Genomic DNA, 17988 nt, shown 5'->3' with positions numbered 1-17988 from the left:
TTGGCACAGGCAGCGGAAACGAAATCAAATTTGCACGAAAAACCAAAGGTAAACTTTGAACGCTACTGGCGGCCAGCTTTTCTCACCCACTCCCATTCCACTCCCAGAGCCACACGCATACGCACATGCTGGGACGAGCACACATACGCAAATTCGCACGTCGCTTATTTGGTAATTTGCGTGAGTGCGAAAATGCGTTGCGTGTTTGCCTAACATTCGGTCCGTACATATGACTGCGCTGGGGTGCACTCTCTGCAGCAAAGTTCATAAACTTATACACACCTGAGCACACAAAGATATGCACGCGCTGGCAGGAGCGCCTGCGATATGGCCCTAATTGAGTTAGCCAGGGATTTCGCGCGGAATTTAAGCCCTTTGAGGTCAGAATAGCAGTTTCGGCAACTTCCTGTCGCTGGCACAATAAATTCGCATAGCAAATGGGCCAGCGTTTAACTGTGTCAACAACAGTCAGCCCGACTCGCATCTCAAGAAGAGTAAACAAACCCGACTTGACGAGCACGGTCAGAGCGGAGCACCTGCTACCCCGACCAGCATAAAATGTTAAACAGCAGGCTAATGTATAAAGGGTGCACGGGTGGAGCGGCCCAAATGCACCACAGCCGATGGGGACACAAGGGGTGGTGGGTCGCGGCTGCATATATTCCTGCGGCTCCTGCTGCTGTTGACGCTGTCATTGTGGCGGAGACGGCAGGGGAACAACGAAAATTATGCAAAATAGGTAAAGCTGCTTTGGCGAAACTGAACCTCAACTGCATGCACTAAATTATGTGCTTTGTAGCAAAGCGGTCCGATGAAAGGCGACGCCTTTGGAGGTCCGCAAGGATACTTTAAGGTCGCAGTCTGTTTAAGGAGCCTTTTCCATTTCCAAATCTCTGCCAATGACTCGCTAATCTAAATCGAGTGGTTTTGGGAGCAAGAAGGTCGAGGAGCTGCTATCTTTCGAAGCCAGCGGAAAGAAGTGCATTCTAATGAACGACAAGTTTACCGAGCCGGAAAACTTTAGATACTCAATGACTTCAATATATTCTTCATAAATTCTGCTTGTAATTACATACCTATAAGGTCAATAATTTATTGAATAAAGGGTATCTACACAAGCTATCATATGACTATACCACAAATCTTCATAACTGTCCACACATTTAGCGTCCTTCCTAGCCTTCCTATGGCCACCACCTCGCTTATCTGTCAGAAAGTAAAGTGAGACAAAAAAATTCCTCTGGGTAACAGCTTCCCTGCCTCCATTTGCGACTGAAACAGGAACGAAGGCATGGCAGCAGTAGTTGTGACAGCGCATGGAATCTTATCTGAGGCCCAGATCCCATGAAAAATTGTCTCATGTTTATATTCCCGTAGCTAGCGCTTTTGGCCGGAAGGTTCTCCGTTTTTGGGTTTAGCTCCAGATAGCCCATACCAACCTGTGGTCGTCTGTGCTGGCACACAGGTTGAGATTGAGAATGTCTATCCTTCTCTACGTCCTGATGGTCCCTGCTACCCGATGTCGTGCTGACAGACTTGCACCTAGCGTAGCACACTTTCGAGGGATGGTATCTCCATTGCGGTGGTCGTCGCTGACTTTAAAATGCAGTTAAATAATAGATTTAACTTATCTTGGGCTTGGGTACTGCGTAACATAATTCAGGCAACTAGATTATGAAAAGCCCTCGCTTAGGGTTAATTAACATGACTAATGCACTGGAAATAGCTGACACACTGCGGGCACAAATCAGTCCTGGGCCTTCGCACTAGCAGCCATTTTGGTCTTGAAAGCTCGGCAATTAAGCCGGGCTGATAGAACAGCACAAGTGATTGTGCGAGTCATAACTTAAAAGAACACGGATACGTCCAATAGGAGGGTGACGTCCGCGTGTTCCATCGACATTCAGAGAATGACGCAGCGGGCGGCAAAAAAGCCATTGGTTGAGTGTGGGATAAGCTCAAAGGGGAAACTCTTGGTGCAAACTTACTCATGGGAGCTTAACCCATTCACATACCCCAAAGCAAGCTATCCGAGAGAGCAGAGTACGATGGAAGCCACCAACACTGACCAGAAGAAACTCAGTTGGGCATGAATGGATATGACGCCATTTGTTCGAAGCAGAGTAAAAGGATTTTGTGCACCTTTCAAGGTCCCTTTTTACAGTTTGTTGACTAAAAAGTCCGGGAATGAATGAATGAATGCTTGAATGCCTGATGATTGAATGTGCCGAGGTTGCGGGTGGTAAGTGAAAGAACCCCTCTTGGGGTTCATGTTTATACTAATCAGCCACAGCCAGGCATACCCGATGATCCCTGGGCTCTGCACCAGCTCCTACAGCTTGTTTTTTTTGATTATAAATTGAAAATTTGCTGTTGTGCAAAAGTTGTGCGAAATCAAAGTGTTTGCAGGGAGATTCGTTTTCCTTTCGGACAACGGGTTTCTCGAACCAGGCATTTCCATGTGTCACAACCCGGGACGGTGAGGCCAAGCGCAAAGGGTTGCTCATGTGGAATACAGAGGCGTAGAGCCAAAAAGGACACGCTAGTTAGCAACAGAGTTTGCAACTCCCATCAGAACAATCGCATAGAGGCCACATTAAAGTGGAAATAATTATGACAGCGGTGCAGCTTTAAGGCCTGTTTCCGGCCTGCAAAGCAGTGTAAGTGCGCTACAATAAATATATTACAAATGTGATAATGGCAAGAGATTGCATAATGGATTAAGTACGGCCTGGTGTTGATCCCCCTCTCGTTTGTTTGCGGCCTCGCCGCCGCTCTCATTTAAGCCTTTATCAATTCCAATCTGAATAAATATGCGACCGCGAACGCAGGAACAAAGCTGCATCGCTGTTTGCCGTTCTACTTAATTTCAAGCGATTTATTCACAGTTTAAAGCCTGCCGCTTCCGATTATTTCCACGCTTTAAGGTTATTATTCAATACGCAGATGTGCCCGGTTTTCGTTAGCAGGAGCTTACTGTGGCCTGTCCCCAAGACGTAGGGCTAGGCGACTGAAATGTGCGGAAGCACGCGCCATTTTATAAATTGCGGCAATCAGAAACCTGCCTGTCGCTTAATGTGTGGCTGAAAGTTGAGCACTGATGCAATATCAGGTTGCACTTGCAAATCACGTGAACGTCGAGCGAAGGCCTAAAAAGGTCCTTCTAATTAATGCAAGAGCGGTGTATTCTGAGCAGCGGCCGCCAGGCCACGGACCCACGTGTCCTAATCCCGCTCACGACTTAGCACCACAACTTTGGCACTTGGCGCAGCTGACAGACAGTCCAACGCAACCGGACAGCCGGACAACCAGTCAGCCGGACACCCCAACAGCAGGAACAACAAGAAAGAACGCTATAGTCGAGTTCCCCGACTATCTGATACCCGTTACTCAGATGGTGAAAGTGCGCAGGAGAGTCTTCAACACTGACAGTTAGAGTGGGCGTGGCAAAAAGTTTTTTGGCAAATCGATAGAAATTTACAAGACTAATACAAAAATGAAAAAATATCAAAACATTTTTTTTAAGGTGTGGGCGTGGCAGTTTTGGGCGGTTTGTGGGCGTTAGAGTGGGCGTGGCAACATGAATCGACAAACTTGCGCTGCGTCTATGTCTCTGGAGTCTGTATGCTTAGTCTCAACTTTCTACCTTTTGTAGTTCCTGAGATCTCGACGTTCATACGGACGGACAGACAGACGGACAGACGGACGGACAGACGGACATGGCCAGATCGACTCGGCTATTGATCCTGATCAAGAATATATATACTTTATATGGTCGGAAACGCTTCCTTCTGCCTGTTACATACTTTTCACCGAATCTAGTATACCCTTTTACTCTACGAGTAACGGGTATAAAAACGTGTCCTGACTGGGATCGAATCGGGACAGAGCCATTCAAGTCTAAAGCCCGATGAGCTACACGTGCGAAGAGGGATAATGTGAGGCAAGGCAATTGTTGTTGAGCCGCAGAAACTTGAAAAACTATAAAGCCAAAAAGAGCTTCGTGTCCCGGCGAAGGGATTTATTTATAGTGAAGTGGCGTGCCAGTGACAGACAGATTCTACCTTAGCCTTTGTCTGGAGTCTTGGCAGCATTAATATTAGTCCACCTACGTCCTCTCAAAATTCGATCCGCGAAAACAATAACAGTCAGAGCAAAGAATAGAGATAAGGGGTATGGCAGCTGAAAAGTTTCATAGCCAAATGAAGATTGGCAAAGCGAGATATGTACGTGATGGGAATGGAATGCCGAGCATAATATCGAGCTCCTGCGGCGTGCGAAATCTTTTTCAAAACAATATATGTCATGCACATGCCAAGGCAGAACCTGTGCGGATGTGGCACTGGCAGTCAGCAAATGGCCAATGAATCGACTGAGCTCCAGTGGCGGTGACAGTGGGGGCGGAAAATAAAATGCACATTAGCCGGACAGGGGAGCTAAAGTGCCAGCAGCTGTACTGCAAGAAAATGCAGCAGAAAGAGCATGAACCTTATCGACAAAGTGAGCCAGTGAGTTGAGCCAAGGAGTAAATTGGGAAAATTTTGCAAAGAGACTTAAATTTGTAATATATGTAGCGTTTTGAATTACCCATGAGTGACGAGGTCAATAACAACTAAAGTGGAAAAATGAATTCAGGAAATCACAGCAATAATACCCACTGTGGGCCAGAAGGAAGAAAATGGTTTCGTCGACGAGGACCCAAGAACAATAGCCCATCGTGTGCCGGTTATTTTGGTCCTCTCCGCGAAAGAAAAGCGCAAATCGAAATAAATAAATAAAATCACATGTACCTACTGGCCACGAGAAGGAAAGTTTTCAAGCTGGGCGAACGGCAGGGTCAGCGACTGAAATTACATCTTATGAGCATCGGGGGGGCACGCTCTGGGACTCGGGAACGTATACGTAACGAAAACGGAATCAGAGCGATAAAGTTCTGTTAGCGTAGTGTACACCAACTCTCAGCAGCACCCGCGGTGTTGTAAAAGTGTGAAAGTACGAGCTCTGGAGGATCCTGGAGCTACTAGCCATGGGCTGAAGGCAAAGGGATTGCTTAAGACAAAAGCCAAGCTACGTCAGTCGAAAGAAGCGTGTAAATGTCGGCCACCAATTGGCTGCGTTTCCTGGAAAGGAAAAACAGATGAAACAGAAATCGGACTCCACAGAAAACTGACATTTCGAGTAGGAGCTATTCGTCCGTGAGCGGCGATTGCGCTCCGCTTGGTCCATATTATGCAATTTCAGGATGACTATGACCTTGACTAATCGTTGGGGAATAATTGCGATTTGATTTATTTTCCATCCCGCAGGCGGCAACTGATTGCTCGACAGTCTGGCTGTGTATACAGGGACAGTAATGCAATAACAAATCAAGGACTAACAAGCAAAAATAAACCGAAACAAGGCAAAAGTTTGCCTTCGAGAAAAATCTTAATTTTCGACAAACCCACGGAACGTGACACATTTTCGATGATCGCTTTGGAAGTTTTGCAAACTTTTCTTAGCTTTATATAACACTCCCACACATTCAGGTCTGGTATTGGTGTGATTAGCTCGACGCTTGTCCCCTCTATTTGTGGTTGACTCTGTGGCCCTAAAAGGAATTAAGGTATTCAGGTATTTCAGTCATAGAAAACCACGGTCCCTAACATTAGTAATTTGATATTTTAATGTCATAAATGACCCCAAAATTTCAAATATTCCTTCTGCCGTTTTATTGACTGTCAGTCTCCCTACCACATACTATTTGCATATGTTACACATTTTGGGCTGCCCTATTTGCTCTGGGCCCAATACATGGCAAATTTGGAGTGATTTGTTTAAACAAACGTAAAGTACGTGTGCGTTCTGGTTTCCTCTTTTTTCGATTCGTTTGCTTGTCTCTACAGCTGTCAGGTTCAATCTTGCCCAACCTGCCGGACTGGATCCTGAACAGGCGCACTTCTTCAGCTTTTAATGCTTGTGTGCGGCGCTCTCTTTGTGTTTGTCGACCACTTGTCATGTCACTCGCCATCATTGTCGGCCCAGACAATGGCCGCCCGACGAATCTGTTCTGGCACCTCACCTCAGTTAACTTCTCGGAAGAAGCTCCTTCCAAAGGGTAAGCCACTCTGCAGATTGGCATTTCATTTACATTTCAATGTCACCCGGTTTCGGCACTGACAATCGTTGTTTTCCGTTGCAAATCAATTGCCATCTTATGACCGTGACAAGCATTACGTCACCATTGTCGTTGGACTGAGCTTCTGTGACACAAAACCCGCACTATTCTGAAATATTTTACGACCAATTTATGTTAATTAACCTGTATTCCCCCCGCTGTTCTCCGGCCGTAAAATGAACGGAGAAAATCAGAAATAGCACTAAAAGTGTCAATGCCGTCAGCAACCAGTCAGCCCAATTCAATGCTCGGTATTTATACCCGATTTTTTCCACATTTGCCAGGAATTGTTTAGCTATCTGCTGTATATGACTTCGGTGCGCATACGTGATGTGGCAAAACTTGTTCGGCTTACAAGGACAAGGGTCATGGGGGATGGAAATGTGCGTGTATATGTCAGGGCGCGTATGGGACAGTGCGTTTATGTGTCAGTGTGTGTGTGTGTAGCGGGGATGGCGGAATTCGTTTCTGTTAGCTAACATTTTGACAGTATAGGCTTAAAGTTGTCAGCGTATTCTTCTCTGCTGTTGTTGTTGGCCATTGTGCTTATTAACATATTGCCTGTTTGAAGTTTCCCCCGCTTCGCCCCATTGTCAATTCATTTGTGTTCTCACACATACGCGTAAAGAAGAGGCTTAGTGCCACACCGCAGAGCAGGAAAACTTTCAAAGTGGCTGCCAAGTATTGGCACAGATTTATGTAGCTGATAGCAAGTGACAGACAACGAAGACAGAAGGGGAGAGCAAAGAGAGGTGCTAGATAATAATAAAATCATTTTCCCTGTGCTCACCGGCGGGTATGACCAGGCCTTCCCGACTCCTTTCACAGCCACGTGGACAAGTTTGAGTGCTGCTCTATTGCGAATCTCTAATTTCCGTCAGGTATATGCATTTCGAAATGCACCCTTGCCTACTCCCACGCTTGAGGCCAGATTGCCAGGCACTTAGACCACGGCACTGAAAGCCTGCTTTACTGCAAAGACGCCGACTTCAATGGCATTACTTCACCCACTCGCCTCATGTGGCTGCTCGTTATTATTAGCATAATTACAGGCGCATTAACGTGCAGGGTTTCAGGGGCTTGGCAATTTGCCTGCTGCCAGGACGCCTAATTATGATAGGGCCTTAAAACGAGACGCATCCACAATGCACCTCCTGCAGCGCTGCTAAAGCGTTTAAGGTTGCGCAGTTTCTTTAAGGATCCCCGCGTTTTATGCAAATTTTCCACGGCATTCTTTTCGCTCGCCTTCATTAACATTTCATTAATTAGTTTTTTATTCCACTTTGCAGCTTTTTCTTGATGTTTATGGAGCGTCCTTCGACACTAAGCAATCGGATTCAGTGAGGCAAAGGTCTTGACCTCTCGAGAGCAGAAGGAAGACGAAAGCCATTTTAAGATTAGAGCAAGGCTGAAGCACAAACAAACGCCCGCTCCGCGCGAGGACTTTACCACTCCACAATGCGTCTACCGCGCACTTTTCCAGCGCTTTGGCTCTGGGCCTTGCTACCCTTGGCTACCCCCGGCATTCTGTGCTATCCAAACACCCAGACACAGCCGGCACTGGTCACCTATGTGACCACCTCGTCGACGTCAAGTCAGCGGAGCCACTCCGCCAGTCCAATCCTGCAGCCCGCATTCGTCTATGACTCACCCCTTCCCGTAGAGGAAGACAGTTCCAATCATTCCCTGCTCACATCCACATTCGATGTCCGGCACGAGGAGGCGACCGAGTCATCGAAGAAAGTCATAAGTTCCACGTGAGTACACACCCGAGTTTTGTACTACTCATCAGAATTAGAGAATCAACACTGAATCAACTATCGGCTAAAATCACAATTTAATATCTGAATCATAAATATAAATAATAATCATATATCATAATATAATATATCATAATATAAATAATAAATATAGGATCGGAACCAGATTCGTTTTCCAAAAAAAAGTGAACGAAATAATATTAAAAATTATCAGATTGAGCTAGATTTTATTGTTTCTAATCTCCAATCCTATTATTTTCTGTGGAGAAGGGTGGGCGATTCTTCCACTTCTATTTTTTCTTGCCCTTTGTTTGCTGTTTCTATTGGTGTTGCTATTGCTAAGGAAAGTCTTTTGTTTCCACAGCGTTTTGCAATTTTTGCCACTAATTGAAATAGAATTTCTGCTTTGTTGTAGCTACCGTTCCTTCCGATTGAAGAGCGTGGGTCAGGCTGGGCCCTCGCCTTAGTATTTTTAATTAATTTGCTCTGCGGCCGCTAAGCGTGCTGGAGCGAGCAGGAAAGCGTAGCATACTTTTTGCCACGCATTTGGAATCTCATTGAGTTGGCGCTGGTTTGTAGGTAGTAGGTAGGCAAAGGTGGGCTGCAACCGAGAGCCAGACAACACTGTCCAAATGAAGTGCTCATTAACTTTAAATCAATGCTAATTAATTGGGCTTATGTGGGCGCGATGTTATTGAAGTGGGTCCCAAAACGGTTTATCATTTGCTCAAGTGGCCCAAACACGTCCATACTAACTTCTAACAATACTTTTTATATTGGTTCCACGGGTAAAAAAGTTCGCAGCCAGCGGCGTCCTGCGTCAGCTCTTCGTCCTTCTTTTCTTTCCTGCCCATCAATGCATTGCAATGGTAATGACTACGAGCTGTTGCCTGTAATGGTGATAACGATTATAATGACAATGATGACTCGTAGCTTCGTGCTGGCAACTAGCAAAAGCAGTCAGGCGCAACTGCACTACTTGTATTTACATGCATTTTTAATTGTGTTGCATTGCCCTCTGGATTCCAATTAAAACCAATCCGTGCGCTTGACATTCTTTGGGTCTTGTGCCATAAAACGTCTCTTGGCCGGCAATGCTATCCTAAAAATTAAATTATAAATACGTCAATAAATCATTTCTATTTGCTTTAAGGCGAAATCGGACTAAGCGGCAAATCTTTAGGATGCAGTGGAAAATTCACTTAAATACTACCGAATATTTTCGTCCTAATCCCATTGCAACACATTTCTGCACTTAAAATTCGCATGAACGGATTTGCCTCCACCGCGATGATGATTTTGACGAGGCATCAGACCCGGTTTATGGCATGTGGCATATGGATATGTCTGTCTGTAGTATGTGTGTTGCAGCTGCAAATGACTAAGCACGCTTCGGCTCACGTGCTTAAATGTTAATGATGTGCTCATGCTACAAGCGGAATTACTTGCATACTCATATCATACAGACCCACTCACAGACGCCACCTAACATATGTAAACCGAACTGTGTTCCGAGATATTTCCATTAAGCTCTGCACAAATGCAGTTGGGGATACAGATGCAGTTCCTTAAGATGGGGGGAGGGAAGACGGCTGGCTGACTGCGTGACTTTCTCCAACTATGGCATAGTTTTCAATTTCTATTAAACTGCCAGCATTGCACCGCCAAGTATGCAACACGACTGGGATAAACGATAACGATACTTCCTCTAAAACAGCTTCATGCATAGAATACATAGGTGCTTGACCTAAGTACAATGCCTTACAAGAAGCAGAAGCGCTTAGTTGATAACAGACGGGTAGGAAAAATAATAAATAATTACGAAAACGAATGTTGAATTGTTTTCAAATGTTGTCAAATATGAATAATCAATATCTCCCAATCCCCCCAAGCCCACCAAACGAGAGATTTAAACATCTATTTATCTATCGATATAAATTGGCAAAAGTAATTTTTTTTAGTTTTAAAATATTTTAAATGGTTTGTGGGCGTTTTTGGAACTTTAGGAAACTGCGTTTTTAATCATACCTTTCTCCTTCACCTTCACGGACAAAGAGGCGGTCTGACAGACGGACGGGCAAGGGCAGATCGACTCAGCTATTGATCCTGATTAAGAAATATATAAATACTTTATATGGTCGGAAACGCTTCCTTCTGTCTGATTTATTCTCTTCACTACTATACACTTTTACTCTAACAGTAAATGGTATAAAAGTCGTCAAACTCGTTTTAAAGAATTCCTTCAAAATGTGAAATAGCCACAGTTTTTCCAACAGTGGTGGTACTAATGTTTCTTATATCGAGTTGATTAGTATAAAAAGCAACATTTTAGGATTTCGAGGTCACGTTGTCTGGTAGACAAGAAAAACTTGTTTATTTTGAAATTAAAAAAAAAAAACAAGAGACTATCTGATAGCCGTTTCTCAACAGGTGAACCAATAGTTTTTTTGTGGCTTGTGGGCGTTTTTGTGAGCGTGGCAAAAAAATGTTTTGACAAATCGATAGAAATTCACAAGACTAACAAAAATGTGAAAAAATATCAAAACACTTTTCACAAGTGTGGACGTGGCAGTTTTGAGCGCTTTTTGTGGGCTTTAGGGTGGGCGTGGCAAATAGTTTTTATGCAGATAGATAAAAACTTACATGATTAATAAAAAAATGAAAAAAATATCAAAACTTTTTTCAAAAGTGTGTGTGCTGAATCTCAACTTTCTAGCTTTCATAATTCCTACGATCTCCACGTTTATACGGACGGACAGACGGACGGACATGGACAGATCGTCTTGGCTAATGATTCTGAACTTTAAAACTTTCTAAACTTTACTTCCTACTACCTTTCAAATACTTTTCAACGAATCTAGTATATCCTTTTACTCTATCAGTAATGGATATAACTAATGAGGATCGCACCTTCAACATACAAAAATTCTGAGATCAAATGTTATGAAACAAAAAATATTTATTGAACTAAGAAAAACCATATCTTAAATTTTCAAGATTGAGATGAGTATAGCGTGTTTGGCCATATGGCTTTAAAGTATCTGGGAAATAACCAAGAAATTAATTTTATATTTTGGCTTGTCGACGTACGGGTAGTTGATAGTCGACAATATTTAAATTTCATTCCAAACTAATTAAAAAAATTATACTACTATTTTCTCAATCTCCTGTCTTTTCAGTGCGAACCCTTCAGTGTCCGTGGTTCTCGATGGAAATGAGCCGCAATTCACAGATGCCCTTGGACACAAAGTTCCCAAACCACAGCCGTCATTGCAAGTGGCTAGTCCAATCGTTCTCCTTAACCCAGACCGCTACGAATTCTACACGTTCGACGAGCACGGAGAGCTAGTCAAGCGGTTGATGACCATGCAGGAGATTCAGAGTATCGTTGCTAATGGCGACGGCGAGGGACCGTCTATTATCCATCCGGCTCCGCTAGGTGAGAGCCATCCCGACAAGAATGTTCAAGACATAGTGAACAGTGTGCAAAATGTCTTAAATAAGGAGATGGCCTCGAACTCAGCAAAGAACAACTCCGGGGAACTGCTTCCTCCTCTTTTGGACACGCCCGACGTCTCCTCTTCATGGTCACTCATATTGCCCGCCATATTCGGCAATACTGGTGGGGATATTTTCCCTCAGCAGCGTCCACAGCAAATTATGATGACACCCGAGTCGGAACTTCTGGAAACGCCCAACAAGACGACGCTACGACCAACGATGGCCACAAAGAAACCAAAGCCCGCGAAGCGTAAGCCGGGCACAAAACGTAAGACGACGAGCACTACCGCTGTAACTCCGCAGGTGGTGCAAGAGGAGCTAGACCCAATGGAGTCCGTGTACACGGGCATGCAGCAATACCACCAGGTCGCCTCGAATATGCCACATTTTGAGCTCGGGCACATGCAGCCCATCTACCAGAAGCAACCAAGCAGCACATCAGAGCGCCCGGAAACAACCACACGAAGGGTATTTTACAACAACCATGCGATAATTCACACGCCCACCTCCTCGAGCAGCTCCCCCTCCAGCGCCGAAGATGTGCTTACACACCAACTGGCCAAAAAGCCAGCTAGTGTGGAGCGCAAGCCGAACCAGCCACATCGAGTGAAAAAGCCTAACGGTGATGGTACAGCGGGAACTACATCTCATGCCGTAAAGCTAAAGATCAAAAGAAAGACAACCACCACGTCAACGACGACGACGACCACAACCACACCGGCTCCAGAGCCTGAAACACAGCCACCCGCTCAGGAGGAGCCTGTATCAGCAACAACGGAAAGTACGACAACAACGACACAAGCACCATCCTCGACCACACCCAAAAAAAAGAAACGAAAACCAACCAGAACACCGGGTACAGGATCTTCTGGTGGTAGCTCCAAGCCATCTAAGCCGAAACGCAAGCCAACGTCTAAGCCTAGGCCACCGGTCCAGGAAGTGAGTGGATCCCAGGTTGTAGGAACTCAAAAGCCTTCCAGACCGGAGAGACCACACAAAAAACCCTTACCAACAATTACCACATCTACCACTACGACAACGTCAACGCCAGTGCCAGAAGGAACCACTACAACTACCTCTTCCAAACCAGTGACCACAAGCCTTGAGCCCCAAGTTACGGAGCCACCGGCAGAGAGTACAGTTACCACCACTTCAGAACAAGAGCCTACAACAACGAATACAACAGAGGCTTCTTCTACAACACCAACTGAAGAATATACAACAACAACCACCGAGGCACCCACTTCAACAGTTGCACCTTCTATGACCACGGCAATACCAGCACTACACCATCAGAAATTGCATAATAAACCTGCCAACCGTCCACAGACTCAGCACCACAACTATGGATTCGGTCGTCCAGTTCATAGCACCACAACTGAATTGAGTAAGGTTGCTGGGGAGCCACAGACCGATACCTATGGCATAGTTAATGTAATTCATTCCTCGACCACCACATACAAACCGTTTTATCCGCTGCCAAGCTACGACGATGACGCCGTCCAAAATGTGTCTACTTTACTACCTCTACCACCAGGGCAGCATAAGCCTCTGAAAAAGGCTCCGCTGCCTTCGCTAGCGCAGCTGCAGCAGCAATTGCACCTTGGCTCACCATCGCCAGCTCCACAGCTCTCGCCCGATCAGATTCTCTCCATGGATCAAATAGTGCAGTCACTTACCCAGGACTTGTCGACTACAGACAAGGGTGAAGAGAGTTCCGGTGCAGGTCCCGTAAAATACGACAGTGCGGAGAGCAAACTCGAGATAGAGGCCCTAGCCAACAAGAAGAAAGTAGCAGTCATCTCCAGCACCACACCAGCTTCAACAACGACGACTTCAAGTTCTCCTGGAACAACTACCGCCACCAAACCCACCAAATTATCGACCAGCCACAAGACGCTTACTTCCCACTATGGTGGCAGTACTTTGGCCACGATGCTCTCCGAGGAAGTGGAGGATGTCGAGCTCTCAGATTCTACAGTGGTCCAGCAGCAACCAGCAGAGACCACTGCCAGCAACCTTGAGAACAAAAATGAGGACCAAACACCTATAGTTGTGATCACCGCCAGACCACAATATTTTACAGTATCAAGTTTGCCGGAACCACTGCATCACATAAAGACTGATCACAGACAGGAGGAGACGGAGACCACCGAGTTGCCCGGACAGACACAGTTTCTAGTTACAACACAGATGTCACAAGTGGATGAAGTGGAAGAAAGCACCGATAAGTCTGTTATAGAGTCAGTTTACGAAAACGTTAACGAATCAACCCCCTCTGACCTAGAGGTGAAGCAGGAGGTGGATGAAGCGTCTGTCACCACAGAACAGGCTATTCGACTTCCAGTCTCAGAGGGCAGCACAGTCGCTGATATTGATAGTACCGAAGTTACGCCACTGATCGCCGACCTCGTTCAACAACTCAACCTGGAAATGCTTAGGCCCACGGACCAAATATCAATGTCCAATTTTCAGACCCAGGCGGCCACTGTGGCCTCAACGTTAGTTGACGGTAGTAATAATCTTGTGTCAGATGTTTCTTTAAATTCGAACGAGACAAAGGATGAGCTGGAATTCCTTATATCCGATGTTATTCAGCAAATAACTCAAGTCGATGAAAACAAGAGCCCGACAAAAGCCCAACCAGCCGACGATTCCAATCGCCTAACCAATTTCGCCCAACTGAATACCTCCTTCTTGCTCCAGCCAAACTTAGAGAAAACGGAGGATCCTCATCAGGCATACCATATACAGCAGACGCACGGCACAACAGCCGCGGGCCCGTTCAAGAAGGAATCAACATCTCCGGAAGATTTGCCTGAAAGTTCAACGTACTTAGAGACGAGCACGCACCGAATTCCGATTTTATCGCTGTCCCAGATTTATGCGCAGCAACAGCAAGACGACGATGAGGAGCAGCAAGTTTTTGCCAATGAACGACTAGAAGTTCAACCAACTTTAGAGACCGTCGGGCAGGAAACCGTTTCAGCGCTAGAGGAGATGTACACAGAAGTCCCTTCTGTGGAAACCACCAATGCTGACAGTATTGAAACCACAGAGCCTCAACCACAAGTTCCCACACAGGAGACCACTTCTAGCGAGGAGGGTTCCGGCAGCGAAGAACCAACGACCACTTATACCAACATCCCTGAAAGCAACACGAATCATGAAAATGAAGAGAAAATGCCGGAGCTGTTAAAAAATGATTACTACGAGCAGCATCAGACTCAGAACAATGACATCCGGGAAAAGGAAACAAAGCCCAAGCTTTCTACGTCGGAAGAGCCTGGGTCAACAATGCATCAGTCCCTGGAAGAAGAGACAACACTACCAACTAATGTTTATCAAGATGCCCAGGTGGAAGAGCAATCATTAACAACGGAAAGGCATGAGTTTTTAGAACCTCAGCCGCAAGAAGCCCAAATTGCAGCTGTGGAGGTCAGCGCCACCAATGCCGTTCAACAAATGCCTGAGTATCAGTCTCCGCCCAGCGATGAACGAGAGGATAATTTAACGGTCACTGAAATTCCGGGTGATATGTCTTTGGCATCTTCAGATTCGGACATGTCGCTAAGCTCCGAGCAGGTGACTGAGAAAATCGAACTGAGCACAGTGAAAGCGCAACAACTAAACGACGAGTCAATGGAAGAAATTTCCGACGAACTTACAGCTACCGTTTCGCAAGAACGGGATGTTGAAAGTGCGGAGCCGGTAACAAGTGCCCAGAAAATAGAGCTAGACAATGAGGATCCCTACGTGAAGCTAGGCGAAACGACAGCGACAGTAGTAAGGCCAATGAATACAAATTCCGAAGGTTTCGGCGAGAATAAGAGCGTGACTGAATCAGACGAGACTAAGTACAAGGTGAAATTGTCCTTTATTAACTACGGGAATCCGCCAGTAGATCAAGCTGATGAAGAAGACGAAGATGATCAAGTAGCTTTCGAAATAACTCCCATACTAGATAGCAGCACCACAGTAACGACGAGCACCACTAAAAACACCATCACGGAAGCCCCAGCTAGATCAACAACTACTACTAGTGCCCCCCTACCAACTACAAAGCGACTAAGCACTTTAAAGCCAGTTTCTTACTACGTACAACCATCGCTAGTGGGGGGATACAACCAACTGGAGATACAGCCGCCAAAGGTGCTACCATACAATGCTAATAAGGCAGACCCAGCCCAACCCCAAGACCCAATCCATAGCCAATCGATGCTCAACCAGCAGCGGCCCTCCCAACGGCCACCTTTGCTTATCAATCTTATGGCCAGCTCTACACAATCAACTCGACCTCCCGTTAAGATAGACCCAAGTCCCGAAACCTCTCAGGGGCTGGAGGCCTCCACCGCGATGATGAGCGAGGATCTGCAGTCCTTCGCCGGCCTCTGCAACGAGCTGGCTTTCAGCTACTGGCGAGCTATTACCTCGGAAAAAATCAGCTCCGCCAGAAGTTTGGTCATATCTCCGTTCGCCCTCACGTCCATGCTTTCTATGGTCTTTCTGGGGGCGCGCGGTAGCACTTCTGGCGAGATGAACGAGATTCTGAAATTGGACGACATGGTCACCTTCAATCCGCATCTCATCTTTAAGAATATAACCAACTCAGTGGAACAAGCTACGGACAGCGATATAGCAACTACGGCTTTTGTGCGTGAAATATTCAGCGATAGGGCCAACGGAAAAATTCTACCCTTCTTTAAGGAGAAGACCCAGCAACTTTACGCCGGACATGTTGAGGAGGTGAATTTCCACGTGGTTAACGACATCGTGAGACGTCGAACGAACCTTCTGGTGAAACGCCACACGATGGGGAAGGTTCTTGAGTATCTACGCACAAACAGCGTATGGGTAAACGGCCCATTGGCCACCATCTCGGCCAATCTTTTTCAGACAGACTGCTCGCATGGATCCACCACAGATCGTGATGGAGAGATGTTCTTTCAAGTGCATCCCACAGTTCGCCAGCGCCGGCTCGTGCCTATTCCAGCAGTCCTCTACCGTTCCGGCTTCTTGGCGGGCTATGAACCCAATCTCGATGCCACCGTCGTTTCCTTCGGTCGAGTTCAGAACACTGTTAGCACAGTCTATGTAATGCCTGGGCCCCAGAGCTCCATTTCTCCAATGGACAGCCTTGACCGCCTAGAGCGCAGTCTAGTGGAGACGGCGTTTAGCGACAAGAAGGCCTGGCGTAGGTTGCTCACCTCCCTTATGGATCGACCAGGAATGGAGGTGCAACTACCACGCTTTTCACACCGCTCTTTCGTTAACGCCTCACTGGGTCTGCAAAAGATGGGACTGCGCGGTCTCTTTAAGTCTGACTTTGCCGACCTGCGAGGTCTAACTGGCGCCGGAAACCGCGACATTTTCCTGTCCGATATGATACAGATCAACACGTTCAGCACCTGCGGCGAGGAGAAGATCTCGGAGCACCACCACGTGGAAATGTATCCCGCGCCCCCACTGCGTAAGCGAAACAAGGACGTGGATGCCACAGATGACGATGCCTTCGATTCTTCGGAGAGTGTCGTGGACTTCGGCTCGTTGATGCAGGAATCTGCACTGGGACGGGGCTTCTACGATGATCTTCTGGACCCGAAATACTTGGAACTGCCGTTGCCACTCCGTCCACGGCAGGCTCGTGTCCCTGACGCACCACGACTGCGCTTCGACAAGCCTTTCTTGTACTTCGTGCGCCACAACCCTACGGGTATGATTTTGTTCATGGGGCGCTTTAACCCCCGACTGCTGCCGTGAAGCTAAAAGACTCACAAGCAAGTGTGGGTCGTTTTCTTGTTAAACCTTGGAAAGTGACTTAGTGAATTTATACCGTACTCATAATAATAATTTTATCTCTAATGAACCCTGCTTGCTGTGCCTTAATCCCGCGTCCCGAATCCCACGGATTGGTCCGATACGAGATTGATGTGCAGCAAACGATTGCATTTGCCAAAACGAAATCAAATATCTTAAATACAGTTTGCGTAAATTCATCTTAAATTTTTCTAGCTTGCATTTAATTTGCGCAACACAACGTGGATGCGGCATGGTATATTACTGCACTTTTTATTTATCTTTTTGTTTACTGAAAAATTGCCGGATTGGCAAACAATGTTGAACAAATACATAGGCGGGGATTGCCAACGCAATCGAAAATTAAATGCAAATGCAATCATGGAATGCGTCAATGTTTTGGCAACTGAACAAATGTAATTTAGTAAAATAAATTTTACAAATGTGCAAACTAAAAGTAATGTATGCTATTATATAAGCTTAAATAAAAACTCTTAATAAAAAATATAAATATATAAATTACCTAAAAAGCAAACCCACCCTTACTCACATATTTAGTAATAACCAAGTGTCTTGCGAGAATATTTCTGTAAACAGTGGGCCTTACCTTGTGAAGCTTACCTGTGAACTTGCTTCACTACAATAGGGGACGTTGTAGTCGAGAGCCTAGATTATCAGATACCATTTACTCAAGATTTTATAACCAGAATTTCTCTTCTGACGAAGCCTCACGATCGTTCACAATGTTGGTAACGAAAACAAGAAAGGACGCTA

At 45.9% G+C, this 17988-nt stretch overlaps 1 protein-coding gene across 1 annotated transcript; it reads left to right on the top strand.

Moving 5' to 3' along the window:
* The first annotated feature begins 7615 nt into the window (after window positions 1–7615).
* On the top strand, window positions 7616–17242 carry LOC122626226 (mucin-5AC). Its single transcript, XM_043806401.1, has 2 exons — window positions 7616–7914; window positions 11097–17242. Exons 1-2 carry the CDS (start codon window positions 7616–7618, stop codon window positions 17176–17178), a joined length of 6381 nt encoding a protein of 2126 aa, XP_043662336.1. The 3' UTR covers window positions 17179–17242.
* The last annotated feature ends 746 nt before the right edge of the window (window positions 17243–17988 follow it).

Source organism: Drosophila teissieri, chromosome 2L (genome assembly GCF_016746235.2).
Source record: "Drosophila teissieri strain GT53w chromosome 2L, Prin_Dtei_1.1, whole genome shotgun sequence".
In the NCBI taxonomy this organism is placed as follows: Eukaryota; Metazoa; Arthropoda; class Insecta; order Diptera; family Drosophilidae; genus Drosophila; species Drosophila teissieri.
This window is presented reverse-complemented; position numbering and strand designations above follow the sequence as displayed.